This window comes from Lynx canadensis, chromosome A1 (genome assembly GCF_007474595.2).
Source record: "Lynx canadensis isolate LIC74 chromosome A1, mLynCan4.pri.v2, whole genome shotgun sequence".
In the NCBI taxonomy this organism is placed as follows: domain Eukaryota; kingdom Metazoa; phylum Chordata; class Mammalia; order Carnivora; family Felidae; genus Lynx; species Lynx canadensis.
The window spans coordinates 29,070,175-29,087,345 of NC_044303.2; the positions used below are offsets into that span (position 1 = coordinate 29,070,175).

The window sequence follows — 17,171 nt, forward strand, 5'->3', positions numbered from 1 at the left end:
CTAGGTACGGTGTTCAGCATGTAATTATTCTAATCAACAAATATGTATTGACGCGTCCTATGCAATTTATCTCATTTCACTCCCACAATCCTATGAAAACTATTATCCCCATTTTATAAAGACGAAAAAGTTCTCAGAGAGTGGTCACATAAGGAATACTAAAACAGAGATCTTGCCCTGGAACTTCAAAGCCAATTCTCCAAACCAACAAACCCAGAAGAATTAACGCTTTCAAATTCTGTTAACTAAAACAGTCCGCCCTAAGAAACCTCGCGATATCACTCAAACTACTACTCCCAACATGCACAGCGGCTTCGGTCCGTCCGCCTATCCCCTTGATTTTGGAGGGCCCCAGCGTGCCTCGAGGCACGAAAGGCAGCCTGGGGGTTGTAGTTCTCGTGGACGCCTACCGGTATTGCCAGCGCGGCAGTGGCGGCTTTCTCGGTTCGGTCCAGCCGGTCTTGTAAGGTAGCTGAGACGGAGAAAGGGCGCGGAACTGGAAAAGGGTGAGTCAGGCACTGTCTACGCGATAAAGGGAGGCGGCACCGCGGCGTAGAGCTGAGTTAAGTAAGTGCGGCCCCTGCTTATTCAGGGACGCCGCGATCTAGCGCCAGCGAGAAGAGGGCGAGGAGGAGCCAGAGCCCGGTCCTTGCACCCATTCTCGCCCTCGCACCCCGCCGCCATCTCCATCATGCAGTCCCGGGAAGAAGCTCCGCGCTCTCGCCGCCTGGCCAGTCCCCGCGGCGGGAGGAGGCCCAAGAGGATTTCCAAGCCTTCAGTTTCGGCTTTTTTCACGGGCCCGGAGGAGCTGAAGGACACGGCTCATTCTGCAGCTCTGCTGGCACAGCTGAAGTCTTTCTACGACGCGCGGCTGTTATGTGATGTGACCATCGAGGTGGTGACACCTGGCAGCGGGCCTGGCACCGGCCGCCTTTTTTCCTGCAACCGTAACGTGCTGGCTGCCGCGTGTCCCTACTTCAAGAGCATGTTCACTGGTGGCATGTACGAGAGCCAGCAGGCGAGTGTGACCATGCATGATGTGGATGCCGAGTCCTTCGAGGTGCTGGTCGACTACTGCTACACAGGTCGTGTATCGCTAAGTGAGGCCAACGTGCAACGCCTTTATGCGGCCTCTGACATGTTGCAGCTCGAGTACGTGCGGGAAGCTTGTGCCTCCTTCCTAGCCCGCCGCCTTGACCTGGCCAACTGCACTGCCATCCTCAAGTTCGCTGATGCCTTCGACCATCACAAGCTGCGATCACAGGCCCAGTCCTTCATCGCCCACAACTTCAAGCAGCTCAGCCGGATGGGTTCAGTTCGGGAGGAGAGTCTGGCAGACCTGAGCTTGGCCCAGCTGTTGGCCGTGCTGCGTCTGGATAGTCTAGACATAGAGATGTGAGGGACAGTGTGTCATGTAGCGATGCAGTGGTTAGAGGACGGCTCACCAGGAGCGCGGTCCCAAACGCTGCGGAAGTCTTCAAGTGTGTCCGCTGGACACACTTCAGAGATGAAGATCAGGATTACCTGGAAGGGCTGCTGACCAAGCCCATTGTGAAGAAGTACTGTCTGGACCTTATCGAAGGGGCCCTGCAGATGCGATATGGTGACATGTTGTACAAGTCTGTGGTACCAAAGCCAGAGAGCAGCAGCAGCTCTGTTGTATCTGTAGCAGAAAATCCACCTCAGAGACTGGGTATGTGTGCCAAGGAGATGGTGATCTTCTTTGGACACCCTAGAGACCCCTTTCTCTGCTATGACCCATACTCAGGGGACATTTACACAATGCCATCCCCTTTAACCAGCTTGGCTCACACTAAGACTATCACCTCCTCAGCTGTCTGTGTCTCTCCAGACCATGACATCTACCTGGCTGCCCAGCCCCGGAAAGACCTGTGGGTGTATAAGCCAGCCCAGAATAGTTGGCAGCAGCTTGCCGACCGCCTGCTGTGTCGCGAGGGCATGGATGTGGCCTACCTCAATGGCTACATCTACATCTTGGGTGGGCGAGACCCGATTACCGGTGTTAAATTGAAGGAAGTGGAATGCTACAGTGTTCAGAGAAACCAGTGGGCACTGGTGGCTCCTGTGCCCCATTCCTTCTATTCCTTTGAACTAATAGTGGTTCAGAACTATCTTTATGCTGTGAACAGTAAGCGCATGCTGTGCTATGATCCTAGCCATAATATGTGGCTGAACTGTGCTTCTCTTAAACGTAGTGACTTTCAGGAAGCCTGTGTCTTCAACGACGAGATCTACTGTATCTGTGACATTCCAGTCATGAAGGTCTATAACCCAGCCAGGGGAGAATGGAGGCGGATTAGTAATATTCCCTTGGACTCAGAGACCCACAACTACCAGATTGTCAATCATGGCCAAAAGTTGCTTCTCATCACTTCTACCACCCCTCAGTGGAAAAAAAACCGGGTGACTGTTTATGAATACGATACCAGGGAAGACCAGTGGATTAACATAGGTACCATGTTAGGTCTTTTGCAGTTTGACTCTGGTTTTATTTGCCTCTGTGCTCGCGTTTATCCTTCCTGCCTTGAACCTGGGCAGAGTTTCATTACTGAGGAAGACGATGCACGGAGTGAATCTAGTACTGAATGGGACTTAGATGGATTCAGTGAGCTGGACTCAGAGTCAGGAAGTTCAAGTTCTTTTTCTGACGATGAAGTCTGGGTGCAGGTAGCACCTCAGCGAAATGCACAGGATCAGCAGGGTTCTTTGTAAATATTTTGAATGACTAAGATGTTTCTACTGCTACGGAATGTATCTTTAAAAGATATCCTTTCCTTTTCCAAAAAAAAAAAAAAAATGTTGATTAGGACTGCAGATTTGGTTTAGAAGGGTTATGTTTGAAATTATTAATGTAATGTTACAAAATTTTAACAGTCCAGGAGATCAAACTATATAATAATTTACTGTGCTAAAAGTTGAGATTAAAATATGCAAAAAACAAACTATATAATTGATTAGAATGGTTGGTGGTTTTTTTCATTGTTTGAGTATTTGTTGCACCAGTGGATTGTTTTGGTTAGTTACACTGTTTATATTTTTTTTTTTTTAATTTTTTTTTTCAACGTTTATTTATTTTTGGGACAGAGAGAGACAGAGCATGAACGGGGGAGGGGCAGAGAGAGAGGGAGACACAGAATCGGAAACAGGCTCCAGGCTCCGAGCCATCAGCCCAGAGCCTGACGCGGGGCTCGAACTCACGGACCGCGAGATCGTGACCTGGCTGAAGTCGGACGCTTAACCGACTGCGCCACCCAGGCGCCCCACACTGTTTATATTTTAACGATCTACCTTAGTCTTCTGTTAACTCATAATTCTGTTTAGTGCTGCAAGGAATTTAACTTTTTAATTTTCATAGTATAAAATTGGACTAGAAGTTGTTTGTAGGGAATTGAAGGTTTATATTTTCCTTCAGAGTAATGAAAGTAGATTTCCCAAGTTTTGAACTAGCCAGTTTTTAGTAATTATAAGTTAATTATAGTTTGTTCAATTTGGTTTGGTTCTCCTCAATGCAAAGGAAAAAAATCGGATATATATAGAGGTTATAAAATAGAGATTTCGTTTTGATAATGTGCAGAATGGTCTTAAGCGATCACAGAAAGTAAAAAAAAAAAAAAAAATCAGGATTCTACTGCTTTAAAAGAAATTTCACTTTTAATTTTGGAATATAAAATGTATTTTCTAAAAGTGACCTTTTTTCTATCTTAAAAAACATCCATTCTGGTAGTGTCACCAATTATTTAAACACCCTTCTAAACCAAAGAAAAAAAAAGAGAAAGAAAAAGTAACTTGCTTTGTAAGATCATATTTTTAATCTATCTCTTGTACATGCTTCATTGAATCAAAGGAACAATCCTTTTGTTCACTGGACATATGCTTGAGTAATGTAAATTTTTATCCATTGGTCATTCCTAGTCTTAAAAAGTTTATATGCTCTCCTAAAATATTTTGGCTGTATAGTTTTGGTGTTCATCTTAGAGGATTCTTCAGCAGGAAGTGATTTATTCTTTACTGTTTTTGTGAGGTAATACTGGTTTTGAAAATACGTTTAAGCTAAAAAGAATATTTTATTGAGATCAGTGGTTACTGCGTCTATCAACTCTAAAATCAAGTGCCAGCAGAGAACTTTAAAACTTTAAGCTGTGTATGGAGCTGTTTTGTGTAGCATTGAAATGTTCTATCAAGTTTTGTCAGTCACTGTATATGATTATCAGCTTGAAGGTATTTTTGTATTAAAAGTTGACAGTTAAAGAACATAAGTGGATGATGGCATTTGGGGCCAATAGTGAAAGTATGTTTCCTCTAAAATATTTCCCTAGCAGTGGTATATATACATGGTTATTTTATTAGGGTATTTCTCTGTGAACCATGCTGCAGTCTTTGTTTTTTGTCTCTTTGTTTGTTTTTGTATCACCATAAAGTAAGGGAAAATCCAGAAATAGAGACTAAATCACACAAAATTGACCTTGTTAAATACAGAAAAATATAGGTGCTTACCTTTTGAGGGTCTCTTAATACATATGATTGTCACAATGCATATCTGTGATAAATGGTGTACATAATATAGATGCTTCTAGCCTATAAATTTTTCTATACCGACGTAGAATCCTCTTTCTGCATCTTTGTTCAACATGTTAATTCCTCTTCTGTTTATTCTCTAGTAGCCGAATGCCAGCATTTTTTACACCATGGCACAGTACTGAGAAGTGTGCTCTAGGATAGGGAACTGAATTTTGAATGAAAAAAGAGAGGGAGAGAGAAAAGGATTTAAAAAAACAAGCACACAAATGTTTTCTTAGCCATTTTCATTGGGCATCTGAAGAGTCCATAGGACGTTCCTGTTTAACATTATTTCTAGTGAAATAAGATTCTTGCTCTAGCAATATGTTCCTAAGAATGTCTTCCCTCAAAACAGTAAACATGCTCTAGTGGCCTAAGGCTACTTTTTGTTCGTTGTGATATCAGGGATGTTGTTATAAGCACTGGTCTCAGCTTAGAAAGCTGTTTCTTAATAGTGTTATTTTTTGGCCAAATTTCTTCACCAGTAACTTCTTTTTGATAGCTTTTTGTTTTGTTAGGTTGAAGTAGGACAGTGCTGATCTCAACCAGATTATCCATCTGCAGAATTAAGGTATGCAACTAATTGATACAAGACAAATTCTGTAATTTGTCATTTTCATCCTTCGAGTTAAGTACAAGCTAATTAGCAGTAATATCGTGGTTTACAAAGAAGTTTTTTGGGGGAAGAATTTTGGTTTCGTGATATATTTGTGAATTAGGGAATAGATGTTAACCATTATTTTATAGATAAGTGATTTGTATATGGTTAGTTACAAATAAAAATGGCACTAGAACCCAGGCCTTCTGAACTCTTAATTTAGTGTTTCTGATAAATGTAGAATACCCTTGCTTGTGCAGCAAGTGACCCAGCTAGCAATGTTGAAGTCCCTTCTTGATGGGAAAGCAACTTTGTCTCAGTTTTACAATTAATTGACACACCTTTTAGCAAATGCTCATTAAAATATTGTTTGCAGGGGCTCTTCTTTGTGAGATTTAGAAGGATCTTAATTATTTTTTTGTATCTCTATGTCTGAAAAGCTCAGAGAATCCAAATTATTTTACATACTTCAAGTGATAAGTGTCACTGGCATTTTCAGAAGGATAAAAGACTAATTTAGCAAATAATTTGCTTAATTTGGGTTTAGGATTAAATTTAAATGATAGTTCCTTTCTTTCTCATCTAGTTGTAATGTTTTTTCTGCTTTGTACCTGGACCTGATGAATGTGTCAAAAGTTTTTGACTCATTGCCCAGAAAAATGTACATGTTCATGTTTTCATAATTTTAAGGGTGTTATGACACTTCTGAAGTTCTTCCACACACCCAGGGTAAGAACACTTGTGACAGAGTCCCAAGAACACTTCTACAAAAGGAATTTACATTTTTTTTCACAAGGCATATTGCTCAAATGTTTGTAAGGGGAGAAGAGCATTATTAAGTCGTTCCCAAAATAGAGCTAAAGAGTATATATACTTACTATCTGAAAGGGATGTGAATATTAATGGGTACCTCACAACTGAGACAAATTTGACATTTCTGCAGTGCAAATTTCTTCATGATGATTAACACAAGAATAGTTAAGTAACTATGGGGCGCCTGCGTGGCTCAGTTAAGCGGCCGACTCTTGATTTTGGCTCAAATCGTGAATTCATGGTTCGTGAGTTAGAGCCCTCTTGGGCTCTGTGCTGACAGCTGTGGAGCCTGCTTGGGATTCTCTATCTCCCTCTCTCTGCCCCTCCCTACTCGTGCTCTGTCTCAAAAATAAATAAACATTAACAAAAAGAATAGTTAAGTAAATGTAAGTGGTGTAAAGAAATGAATAGATGCTTATAGCCTGTAAATTTTTCTATACCGACTTAGAATCCTCTTTCTGCGTATATGTTATGCATATGATTACTATCTAGGACAACTGTGTATAACAAGAATTCAAAACAAAATATAGGTTCCAGATGTTTCAAACTGCCAATATCATAGCTTTTTATTAGACATATACCTAAGTAGCAAGAGTTGTTTATCTCCTAATGACCAGGTTAATAGGTGGTTGGAAGAGGGCATCTACCCATAAGAAATCTATTTAAAATATAATCAATTTGCTACTCACTGCTCATTAAACTAGAAACCAGTGCTTTGCCTGATGTCATTTTTATCAATTTGTACTGAAATGAGGAAAATATATAAAACATGGATGAATGAATTGTAAAATTATTTAATGGAACTTGTTTTAACGTTCATAAGTTAGAAATTTATAAAAAGTTTGCAGCCTTATATTAGTCCATTAAACTTTTTTTTTTCATTTTCTTAAGTTTATTTATTTTAGAGAGAGAGGGAGAAAATCCCAAGCAGGCACCATGCAGTCAGCAACAGAGCCCGATGTGGGGCTCAAACTCAACAAACCGTGAGATCATGACCTGGGCCCAAATCAAGAGTCAGATGACTGACCAACTGAGCCACCCAGGTGCCCCAGTCCACTAAACTTTAAAAGAAAGTTTGTCTTTGAGATTCTAAAGTGTGGTCACCAGAATGTAGACATCTCTAGTCTGCCTACATTTGAACTTTGGGGATCATTTTATGTTGTTTCTTAGCTGTTTCACTTTGCCTCTGTCCTCCCATCAGATCTCACCCACGTCTTCAACAACACCATTTCATCATTGCAACTAATTTCAAGAAATATTCATTATAGCAAATATGATGGAGCAGGAAAGTATTAGGAAAAATTATTTCTAGAGAATGTAACTAGCAATCCTAAGAGAATTGATAAGCTACTTTTAGAACCATCAAATGGTTAAATGCGTACAAACTAGGTTTTTGTTTGTTGTTTTTTGATGAAGGAGAAAATTGGTGGTCATCAAAGCTGCCAAGTCTTAGAGAACCATATTGGCAATAGGTTCTGTGTCCTTTCCTTGACTCTGGGCCATCCTGTCACTCTTATCTATTCCATCAGCTCCAGTTCCTTGTTTCTTTAAGCTTATGGACTAAACATGCCTTAGACACAGGGTGGGTAAGGAACAGATATTGTAGCATATCATTTCCACCATTTTGAAATGCTACCATTTTGAGTCACCATTTTGAGACATTTTCTCAGTAACCGTTCCTACTCTGGATGGTCACCTCTGCAATGGAATTAACAGTTTATAGATTCACCTCCAAAGCAATTTTAGCAGCTTGAAACCACCATATCTTAGTCCAGAGTGTTGAGGGAGGGGAGAGAAAACTATTCCTTAATTCTGAGGTAACTAGCAAATAGCAATGGCTCTTACTTCAAGGCACAGTCTGATCAGAGTCTCAATGTCCTTATGGCTGTCTTTGTATAGAGAAGATACCATGGGGTAATGTTTTCCTCTCAGTTATACACTAGTTATGATCTAGGTGTTGTTGTATGTATGTGGAGACCCTAGAGCTGTTTTAATAAGATAGAGGATTCTCCTATAAAACTCCAATCTGTTATGTTGCCCCTCATCTAAAAAGTCATGTGAGGACAGGCTCTCTGTTTTCCCATTCTGCTATCCTTAGGGTATAGTTTTGGTCCACATGGTCCAAGCTGGTTTACACTCATGTCCATATTCCAACTATAAGGAAGAGGGGAAGGGGAGGACACGACCCTTCCCTATAAGGGAAGTTGCATACATCGCTTCCAGTCACATGACACTGGCCAGGTCTTAACCACGTAGCCACACTTAACTGCAAGAGGATCTGGGAGAGGGGTGCCTGGGTGGCTCAGTTGGTTAAGCATCCGACTTCAGCTCAGGGCATGATCTGACAGCTTGTGAGTTTGAGCCCCGTGTCAGGCTCTGCTGACAGCTCGGAGCCTGGAGCCTGCTTGGGATTCTTTTTCTCCTTCTCTCTGCCCCTTCCCTTCTCATGCTCTCTCTCTCTCTCTTTCTCTCTCTCTCCCTCTCCCTCCCTCTCCTCTCTCTCTCCTCTCTCTCTCAAAAATAAACATTAAAAAAAGAGAGAGAGAGTGCCCAGGAGAGGTAGTCTTTTATTCTGGGTCAACATGTATCACGTTAAAATTTACAGATTCCTTTTTGTAGAATGCTGAAGACAGATATTGTATAAATCGCAATCTCTACTGTATCATCTGTCAGGCTAGATTTTATGACATGGCAGCCAAAATTATTCCCAGGATGCCCAATACCCACACCCTACCAACTTACAAACCCTAGAGGGAAAACGCAGTATTTTCTGATATCTCTGGCAGATATTCCTGTCTGGATAGCCATCATTTGCAATAGATGAAGTTGGGGGATAAGAATGTTGAGGAAGACAGTTAAGGAAATACCTTCAATAAAGAGAGATAGTTCCTATGGACAGTAATAGTTCCAACAATGGGAATGTTCAGGTTACAGCATGTATTTTGTTTTGACCAGATCCTAGGATTTGAGGGGAAGTTTGGAATGAAAACAACCTGGCAATGTTGGTTAGTTAGGATCAGATCATGGAAGCTTTGTATGCCATGGCAAGGAGTTTTTGCATAGAGTGTGAATTTATTGAGAATTTTTAAGTAGGGGCTTGACACAATTGAATTTGTTTTCTTGAGACTCTTCTCCTGAATGAATTGACAGTGCAAGACTGTGGGGGCAAGAATGGTTAAGGGAATGCTGTTGTAGTCCAGTGAGATGATGTGGTCCTCAGTAGGGGCGGCAGTGGTGGGCTTGACTAGGAAGACACAGATATGAAAGGTTAAAGAGATTGAGCTGGACCTATAATTGTATGTTTGGGGATGCAGAGAGCCATCAGGTATATGAGAAAGGAAGGACTATAGACTATCTCCCAAGATTCTTGCTTGGATATTGTGTTAGTGTATAAGCCAAACTTCTGTGCCAAAGAGGCCCTAAGATCAAAGATGGAAACCTGTTTCTGTCCATTGAGTCCAGAAGTGAGTAGTAATAGGGCTGGCAAGGTGGTTCTGCCCAGTAAGGTTCTTCATGAGTCCAGGTTCCTTTATCATTTTTCCTCCGACTCCTAGTGAGTTGTCCTCATCTTCACAGGCAAAGCACACTCACTAGAATTATATCTATATTGTGGCCTGCAGGAAAGAAGAAAGAGGAAATGCAAACAATTCCTTTTTTAATGGACTTTTATATAATTTTGCCATTTTTCACTGGGGAGAACTTAATCTTATCACCATATCCACCTGCAAGGTCGACTGGGAAATAGTCATTAAAGGGGTAGCTCTGTGCCCAGCTAAAACTCGGTGTCTATTACTAAATAGAAATAAACTAACATATTTTAAAATAGACATGTCCAGGCTTCCTGTATTCAAATACAGAAAATTCACAACAGCATGCAGGCTTTATTGTAATGGTGGTCATTTCAAATCTCCCTCCTTCCACAGTAAGTTCACACCCACAAGTTAAATTCCACGTAATCCTAGATAATGATTTTTCACAAACAAATGTGCCCCTGAGATGCTTTACACACACATACACACACACACTCACACACACTCATCACATCCTTGTCATTCAGGTCTGCCTCAGCCCAAGTATTCCTAGAAATGGCAGAAATTCAGCTTTCAGAGGTCAGGGTTCTCTCCCTGCATGCCTGAACTCGTTTCCAGTCCCCTCTTCTCTGGACACCTACTGCTTAGTCTTTTCACTCATCCCACACCCCAAGAGCTCTCCATATTACCAAAAGGAAAAAGAGAATGAAGAAGGGCAATTAGATGTTTCTGTCATGGTTGACTAAGTGGACAGTGCTGTCAGTGTATTTGAGACTCTAGGAGTCAGATCAGATTTGGAGACACTGGTAGATGCATGGGGTGTCCCATGTCACACCAACTTCTGATTTCAGCTGAAGCTATGGCAGGCACTCCCAGACCATGATAACAGGCCACTTTGCTTTTCTGGCTCAAGGTTTTCTCTTGGAAGATCGTTCTCTTTGGCAGTGCTTTTGCAACAGCACAGGAGTTCAAGGGGAAGTGCATGCCCCCAGAACAGTCCTTAAGCAAGGGATGATGGGAATTGGTAGATCTATGCTACAGCATCCCAGTTTCAAGAAAGGGACAGCTGTGCAGTGCCTTGTACATGGATCTTCAGAGGGCCCCCTGCTGCACTGAACCCCAGTCTCTCACCACAGTAATCAGTTCTGTAACACATCTTCCCTGTATTGCTTCAGGGTACAGCCAACCATGTCACATCACAGAAACTTGATTTGGTCACTGGTGGTATTTTGCAAGAAGTTTCAGATTTGAAGATTTGCTTGGGGGCAGAAGCCAAGAAAGAATTAATTAGAATGAGTGAGATGAAGCTTTGCCACGTGCCAAATATAGGTATACCCAGCCACTAAAGGAAACAGGCAAGTTCAAGCCTCACAGCCCTTATAACACATAAAACAATAAAAAAAATTCATGCTCTTATAAAACCTGCGCTGACAAAAATGTTCTGCCTGAATCTAATTAAGCCATTAGAACAAACTTCCAGTTGACAGGAAAGACCTGCCAGAAGGATGAATTAAAATCCCTATAAAAAAGCAATCAGCAAAATCCAGAATGTGAGATATCCAGCAGGACAACAACACAGTGTCAACGGTAATCTATCTTCCCTCACATGGTAAGATGTGAGGAAGTGGAAACAGCAAGCATGGGCTCTTCTTTGCAAGCTTGGATGGTACCTAGTGAAGGAGAGAATACCTCAGGTCATGGTTTTGGTTGCTTTGAGTCTTAAACACTTTACTATGCCTGGGAAAAAATCCACTGAGAAAATAATGAGGAGCCTGAGCCCAGAAGCTCAGAAGAAGGGAGGAGATGGACCAAAGCACAAGGGCCAGGATCATACCGGAACAAGAGCCACAACCCTTCTTCTTCCAACCTTGGAGGAAGAAAGGGAGGCTTATAGAGAGGGACCTGGCCTGGCTGGCTCAGTCAGAAGAGCGTATGACTCTTGATCTCAGGGTCATGAGTTTGAGCCCCACGTTGGATATAAAGATTACTTCAAATAAATTAAAACTTTAAAAATTTCTTAATAAAAAAGAAATTTAAAAAGAAATAATCTCACAGAGATAGAGATGTATTTCTTAATTCTTTACTTGAATTAGGATGCAAGTTTTTCCGCTGAAAGAAAGGGAACAGCTTGGAGGAGAAGGCGCACCTATTCAAAGGTGAGTTTCATAAGAGCTGGGGAGATAGGGTCAACTTCATCTTTATATCCTTCATAACACCAATCAAAGTGCCTTGAACAGAGTTGAGAAAAACATTTAGGACTGGAGCTGTTACTGTAAAATAGGACTGCGCATATCCTAGATTTTAACAATATAATGTATATTACAAAAATTTCTATTTTAAAAATAATATTTAAGTAGCTTGAATTTCTTTATATCATTATATTGTTTTAGGGAGAGAGAATCTCAAGCAGGCTGCATACCCAGTGCAGAGCCTGATGTGGGGCTTGATCCCACGATTCTGGGATCATGACCTGAGCCGAACTCAAGAGTGGGACCTTCAACTGACTGAGCTACCCAAGACACCCCTTTATATTGTTTTAATCACTAGGTGATTCTTGATTTTTTGTCAGTTAGAATCATAGAATACTTTTCTTATTTAAACCTAAAGAACTTTAAATAATATAGCAAGGGTCATACTGCTAGTTATTAAGAACACTGGGATTAGAACTATGTTTCCTCTCTCTTAAATCAGGGCACTTTCTAGTGCACCCTCTTGCCTCCCAAGTATCATTTATGATGAAATCTACACCATTTTTCAACATGTACACCACCATAAGCGTAGGACTGGGAAAGTAAAATCTCAGTTGTTCTGCTTGAGATATATTCTGTCCTCCAATCTAGTTTTTATGCACCATAGAGCACTAAATCTGGAATCTCTGCACCCCATGCTAAGAACTCTGAATAAAGAGATTTCCAGACTTAACACAAAGTCATCTCAGCATAATTGAGGAAGAAAATGAAAAATTAGTTTTAGTTCAAAATAAAACCCAAGAAAACCTCCAGTGATCAAATTATAAATTTTATATATCAAAAGACATAGTATGATTTTTTAGTATTACATTATACATTTATTTTTAATATTATATTTGATATTTATACTATTTATCTTTAGTATTATATTTTGACCATTTCAGTTCAGATACAGTTCAGTAATCTGAAATCAGAGCACTGAGCTAATTTAATAAATGTCAAAGTTTTCTTATATTTAAATTCACAGCTATGATATTAAATATGTCAAGGTAATAATAAAGTGTACTTTCTCAAACACTACCTCGATTCTATGTGTTTACTGAAAACCTTTTTAATATATGTTTGAGGAGCAATAAAGCAGTCTCTAAATTTGAATCAGTTTGCACAGTATTGAGGTTCAGATTTAAAGATATGATTATGTCATTTTACTTCAAAATATAATCTAAATTTATCAAAAGTCTGTATACATTTCTCATCATGAAATTTTGAATCACAGCTGGAATCAATATGAAAATAACTATGATATAATGTTTGAGGTCTCTGAAATGTCGAAGACTCTTAATATAGTCAGTTTCTGATTTTCTAGGAAATCAGGTCCTTCCTTTTTTCCATGCTGGCTGTCTACCAGCTGTGTTTGTGAATGTTCAAGAGAAGATAAAGGATGGAGAGCTGGAATCAGTCAACTGAATTGCTTGTCAGGAGACTCAGAAGATTTGGAGAAAGGTGAGGCACAACCAAGTATTTAAAATAAGATCTCTAAGCTCAAGATCTTGTTCATTTTTCTCTATGTGGTTACATCAAGTTTTCCCAGCACCATTTGTTAGAGACTCTCCTTCTCTCATTGGGTATTCTTGGCTCCCTTGCCAAATATTGATTGCCTTTATATGCAGGAGTTTTTTTTTCTGGGCGCTCTCTATTATGTTCCATTGATCTGTGTGTCTATATTTATGCCAGTGGCATACAGTTATAATTATTATAGTTTTGTAATACAGGCACACTTTGATTTACTGTGCTTTGTTTTATTGTACTTCACAGATATTGTGGGGGGGGGTTGTTTTTTTGTTTTTGTTTTTGTTTTTTACAAATTGAAAGTTTGTGGCATTCCTGCACTGAGTCTATCTATTGGCATCATTTTTCCAATAGCATCTGCTCACTTTGTGTTTCTGTGTCACATTTTGGTAATTCTTGCAATATTTCTGAATTTTCACTCTTATACTTGTTATGGTGGTCTATAATCTTTGGTGTTACTATAGTAACTGTTCTGGGGTACCACAAATCTCACGCATATAAGATGGAAAACTTAACTGATAAATGTTTTGTGTGTTCTGACTGCTCCACCGACCTGCTGTTTCCCTGTCTTCCTCTCCTTGGGTCTCCCTCTTCCCTGAGATACAACAATATTGAAATTAGGCCATTGAGTAACCCTGCAGTGGCCTCTAAGTGGTCAAAGAAAAGGGAGAGCTGCACTTCTCTCACTTTAAATCAAAAGCTAGAAATGATTATGCTCAGTGAGGAAGGTATGTCAAGAGCCAAAATAGGCCAAAAGCTAGGTCTCTTGCACCAAACAGCTAAGTTTTTAACACAAAGGAAAAGTTCCTAAAGGAAATTAAAAGTGCTACTCCGTTGAACACACGAATGATAAGAAAGTGAAACAGCCTTATTGCTGTTTTAGTGGTCCGGATAGAAGATCAAACCAGGCACAACATTCCCTTAAGCCAAAGCCTAATCTAGAGCAAAACCCTAACTCTCTTCAGTTCTAGGAAGGCTGAGAGAGGTGAGGAAGCTGCAGAAAAGAATGTGAAGCAAGCAGATATTGATTTATGAGGCTGAAGGAAAGAAGCTGTCTCAGGGCACCTGGGTGGCTCAGTTGGTTAAGCCTTTGACTCTTGATTCCCGCTCAGGTCATGATCTCACAAACTGTGAGCCCAAGCCCTGCGTTGGGCTCCACGCTCACAGCACAGTCTGCTTTGGATTCTCTCTGTCTTTGTCAAAATAAATAAAAATAAACATTAAAAAAAAAAAAAAAAAACCAGAAGCTGTCTCCATAACATAAAAGTGCCAGGTGAAGCAGTAAGTATTGGTATAGAAGCTGCAGCAAGTTATCCAGATCTAACTAAAATAATTAATGAAGGTGGCTACACTAAACAACAGATTTTCAGTGTAGATGAAATAGCCTTCTATTGGAAGAAGGTGCCATCTAGGACTTTCATAACTGCTATGCTTTTATAAACACACCTTTTCCCTCCTCACTTCCATAACCCTTGCCAACACTAGACTGTAATCCATACCTATAATTTTTTTATTAACAGAATGTTATGTAAATGGAACCATATGGTATGTAACCTTCTGAGACTTTTTTTTTCACCCAGCATAATTTTCCTGAGATGTATTCAAGTTTTCTGTTTATCAGTAATTCACTTTTTGATGTAGACATTCCAAATGTAGTAACAATCCCCGCAAAATCTTCTCCTCCATAAAAGCAATGAAAACACTAACAAAAACTCTTAAAATAAATTTATTGGAACTATGGAAATTAACTAAAGGCCCATTACATTCTGAGAAGTGTTTATTCAAGAAAAACAGATGAATCTTAATAAGAACAATAAGTCTGGTGGCATTTTAACGCACCCTAATCCCATCCCTCTCTCCTCAGCTTTATGGGAGCCTTAAATTCAACAGTTTCACAACTATAGTACCTGTAAAAAATAGCAATTTAGCAGCCACCGGAGGAGACATAATGGATTTGGAGATCCCTAAAAGCCCTATCCCCAGAGATTTGCCTCTCTGATGGCTCCCTTAAAAGCTCCATTACCAGGACTCATCTTTATTTGACCTATTTCAGAGTACACTCTGTGAAAAAAGCTTAACATACAGGGCTTTTGGGGGAAAAAAATCCGTGACACAACAAAACAAAAAAATAGGTAAATTGGACTTAATCAAAATTAAACTTTTGTTCTTCATATGATACCATCAATAAAATTAAAAGACAATGTAAACAGAGAAAATATTGTCAAATTATATATCGGATAAGAGATTTGTGTTTAGAATATATAAAGAACTCATACAATTCAATCATAAAAATATAAACAACCCAATTGAAAGTGAAGAATGGATTTGTATGGACATTTCTCCAAGTGGCCAACAAGCACAAGAAAAAAATGTTCAACGTCAATAGTCATTAAAGGAAATACAAAATCAAAACCATATTGAGATACCCCTTCATACCCTCATGGATTGCTAGAATCAAAAACAAAATGAGGGGTGCCTGGCTGGCTTAGTCAGTGGATCATGTGACTCTTGATTACAGGGTTGTGGGTTCAAGCCCCTCACTGAGTGTGGAGACTACTTAAAAATAAAATCTTTTTTAAAAAATGAAATGAAATAAACAAGAACATCAAGAAACTGGAAAATAAAAAGTTCTGGGAAGGATATGGAAAAAATTACATCCCCAACCTGCTGGGAACCTAAATGGTGCAGTTGCCTTGGAAAACCATTTGCAGTTCCTCAAAAAGTTAAACAGAGTTACCATATGACCCAAAACTATCACTTTTAGGCATATACCCAAGAGAATTGAAAACATACATCTAGAAAAAACTGGTACACAAATGTTCATAGAAGCATTATTCATAACTGACAAAGAGTAGAAAAAACTAAATGCCCATCAAGTAATAAATGGATGGAAACATGCCAATATCAATGCAATGGAATATTATTTGGCCATAAGTAGGACTAGAGTTCTGATACATGTTATGGCTAGATGAACCTTGAAAACATTTTGTTAAGCAAAAGAAGCCAGACACAGAGGACACATATTGTATGATTCCATTTAAATGAAATATCCAGAACAGCCAAAAACACGAAGACAGAAAGTACATTGGTAGTTAACTGGACTGCGGGGCTAAGCATATGGAGTGTCAGGAGGAAACAGACATTCACTGCTAATAGGCATGGAGTTTGGGGAGGGCACTGAAAATATTTTGAAATTCATGGTGATTGTTACACAACATCTAACTAGATTAGATACCTGGTTTTTACATCATGACTATACTAAAATTGAGTGAATTGTAAACTGTAAAATGATGAACTCAGTGGAGACTTCCAAGGAAGATGGTGGAGTGGAGGATCCTAGACTCACCTCGTCCCATGAATACACCTAGATAACACCCACATCAGTGTAAATAACCCAGAAAATGCCCCAAAGCCTGGCAGAACAGTCTCTCCACAGTTAAATATAGACAAGAGACCACACTAAAGAGAGTAGGAAGGATAGAGATGTGACCAGAAGCCACAGTCCCTGGGAGGGAGGGATGCCACTGGGCAAAAAGAAGAGAGAGGAGCAGACCCCCATCAGGTACCCCAGGCATGGGGAGCCCACACTAGAAAGACAAATCCCCATAACTTTAACACCTAGAACTTTAAATATCAATCTCAAAGCATGTGCTAGAGGGACGGGGATCTTTGGGTGACCTCTCCATAAACATCTGACCGGTGGGCAAGTGCCATTTCCCTCCCCAAAGCCCCAACCTAGATGTACAGACACCTGTGGTAACCAGCACAGTGCCAACACTCTCCACCTAACTTGGTAACAGTGTGCCCTGCTACCACCCATGTTCTGAAGATACATGCCCTCCATCCCAGCCTTGGCAAGAGTTTTCCCAGGTACAACGCCTCTCCCTTAAAGGA

At 40.2% G+C, this 17,171-nt stretch overlaps 1 protein-coding gene and 1 long non-coding RNA gene across 2 annotated transcripts; both read left to right on the forward strand.

The window, feature by feature from the left end:
• The first annotated feature begins 394 nt into the window (after window positions 1–394).
• Window positions 395–3,053, forward strand: KBTBD7 (kelch repeat and BTB domain containing 7). The gene is given in 2 exon segments (XM_030311730.1): window positions 395–1,454; window positions 1,457–3,053. Coding segments are annotated over 2 exon segments (2,040 nt in total). The 5' UTR covers window positions 395–691; the 3' UTR covers window positions 2,734–3,053.
• A 236-nt stretch (window positions 3,054–3,289) lies between these two features.
• Window positions 3,290–13,297, forward strand: LOC115511223. Its single transcript, XR_003967974.1, has 3 exons — window positions 3,290–5,149; window positions 11,613–11,675; window positions 13,075–13,297. It is a non-coding gene; the product is annotated as an uncharacterized LOC115511223 (long non-coding RNA).
• The last annotated feature ends 3,874 nt before the right edge of the window (window positions 13,298–17,171 follow it).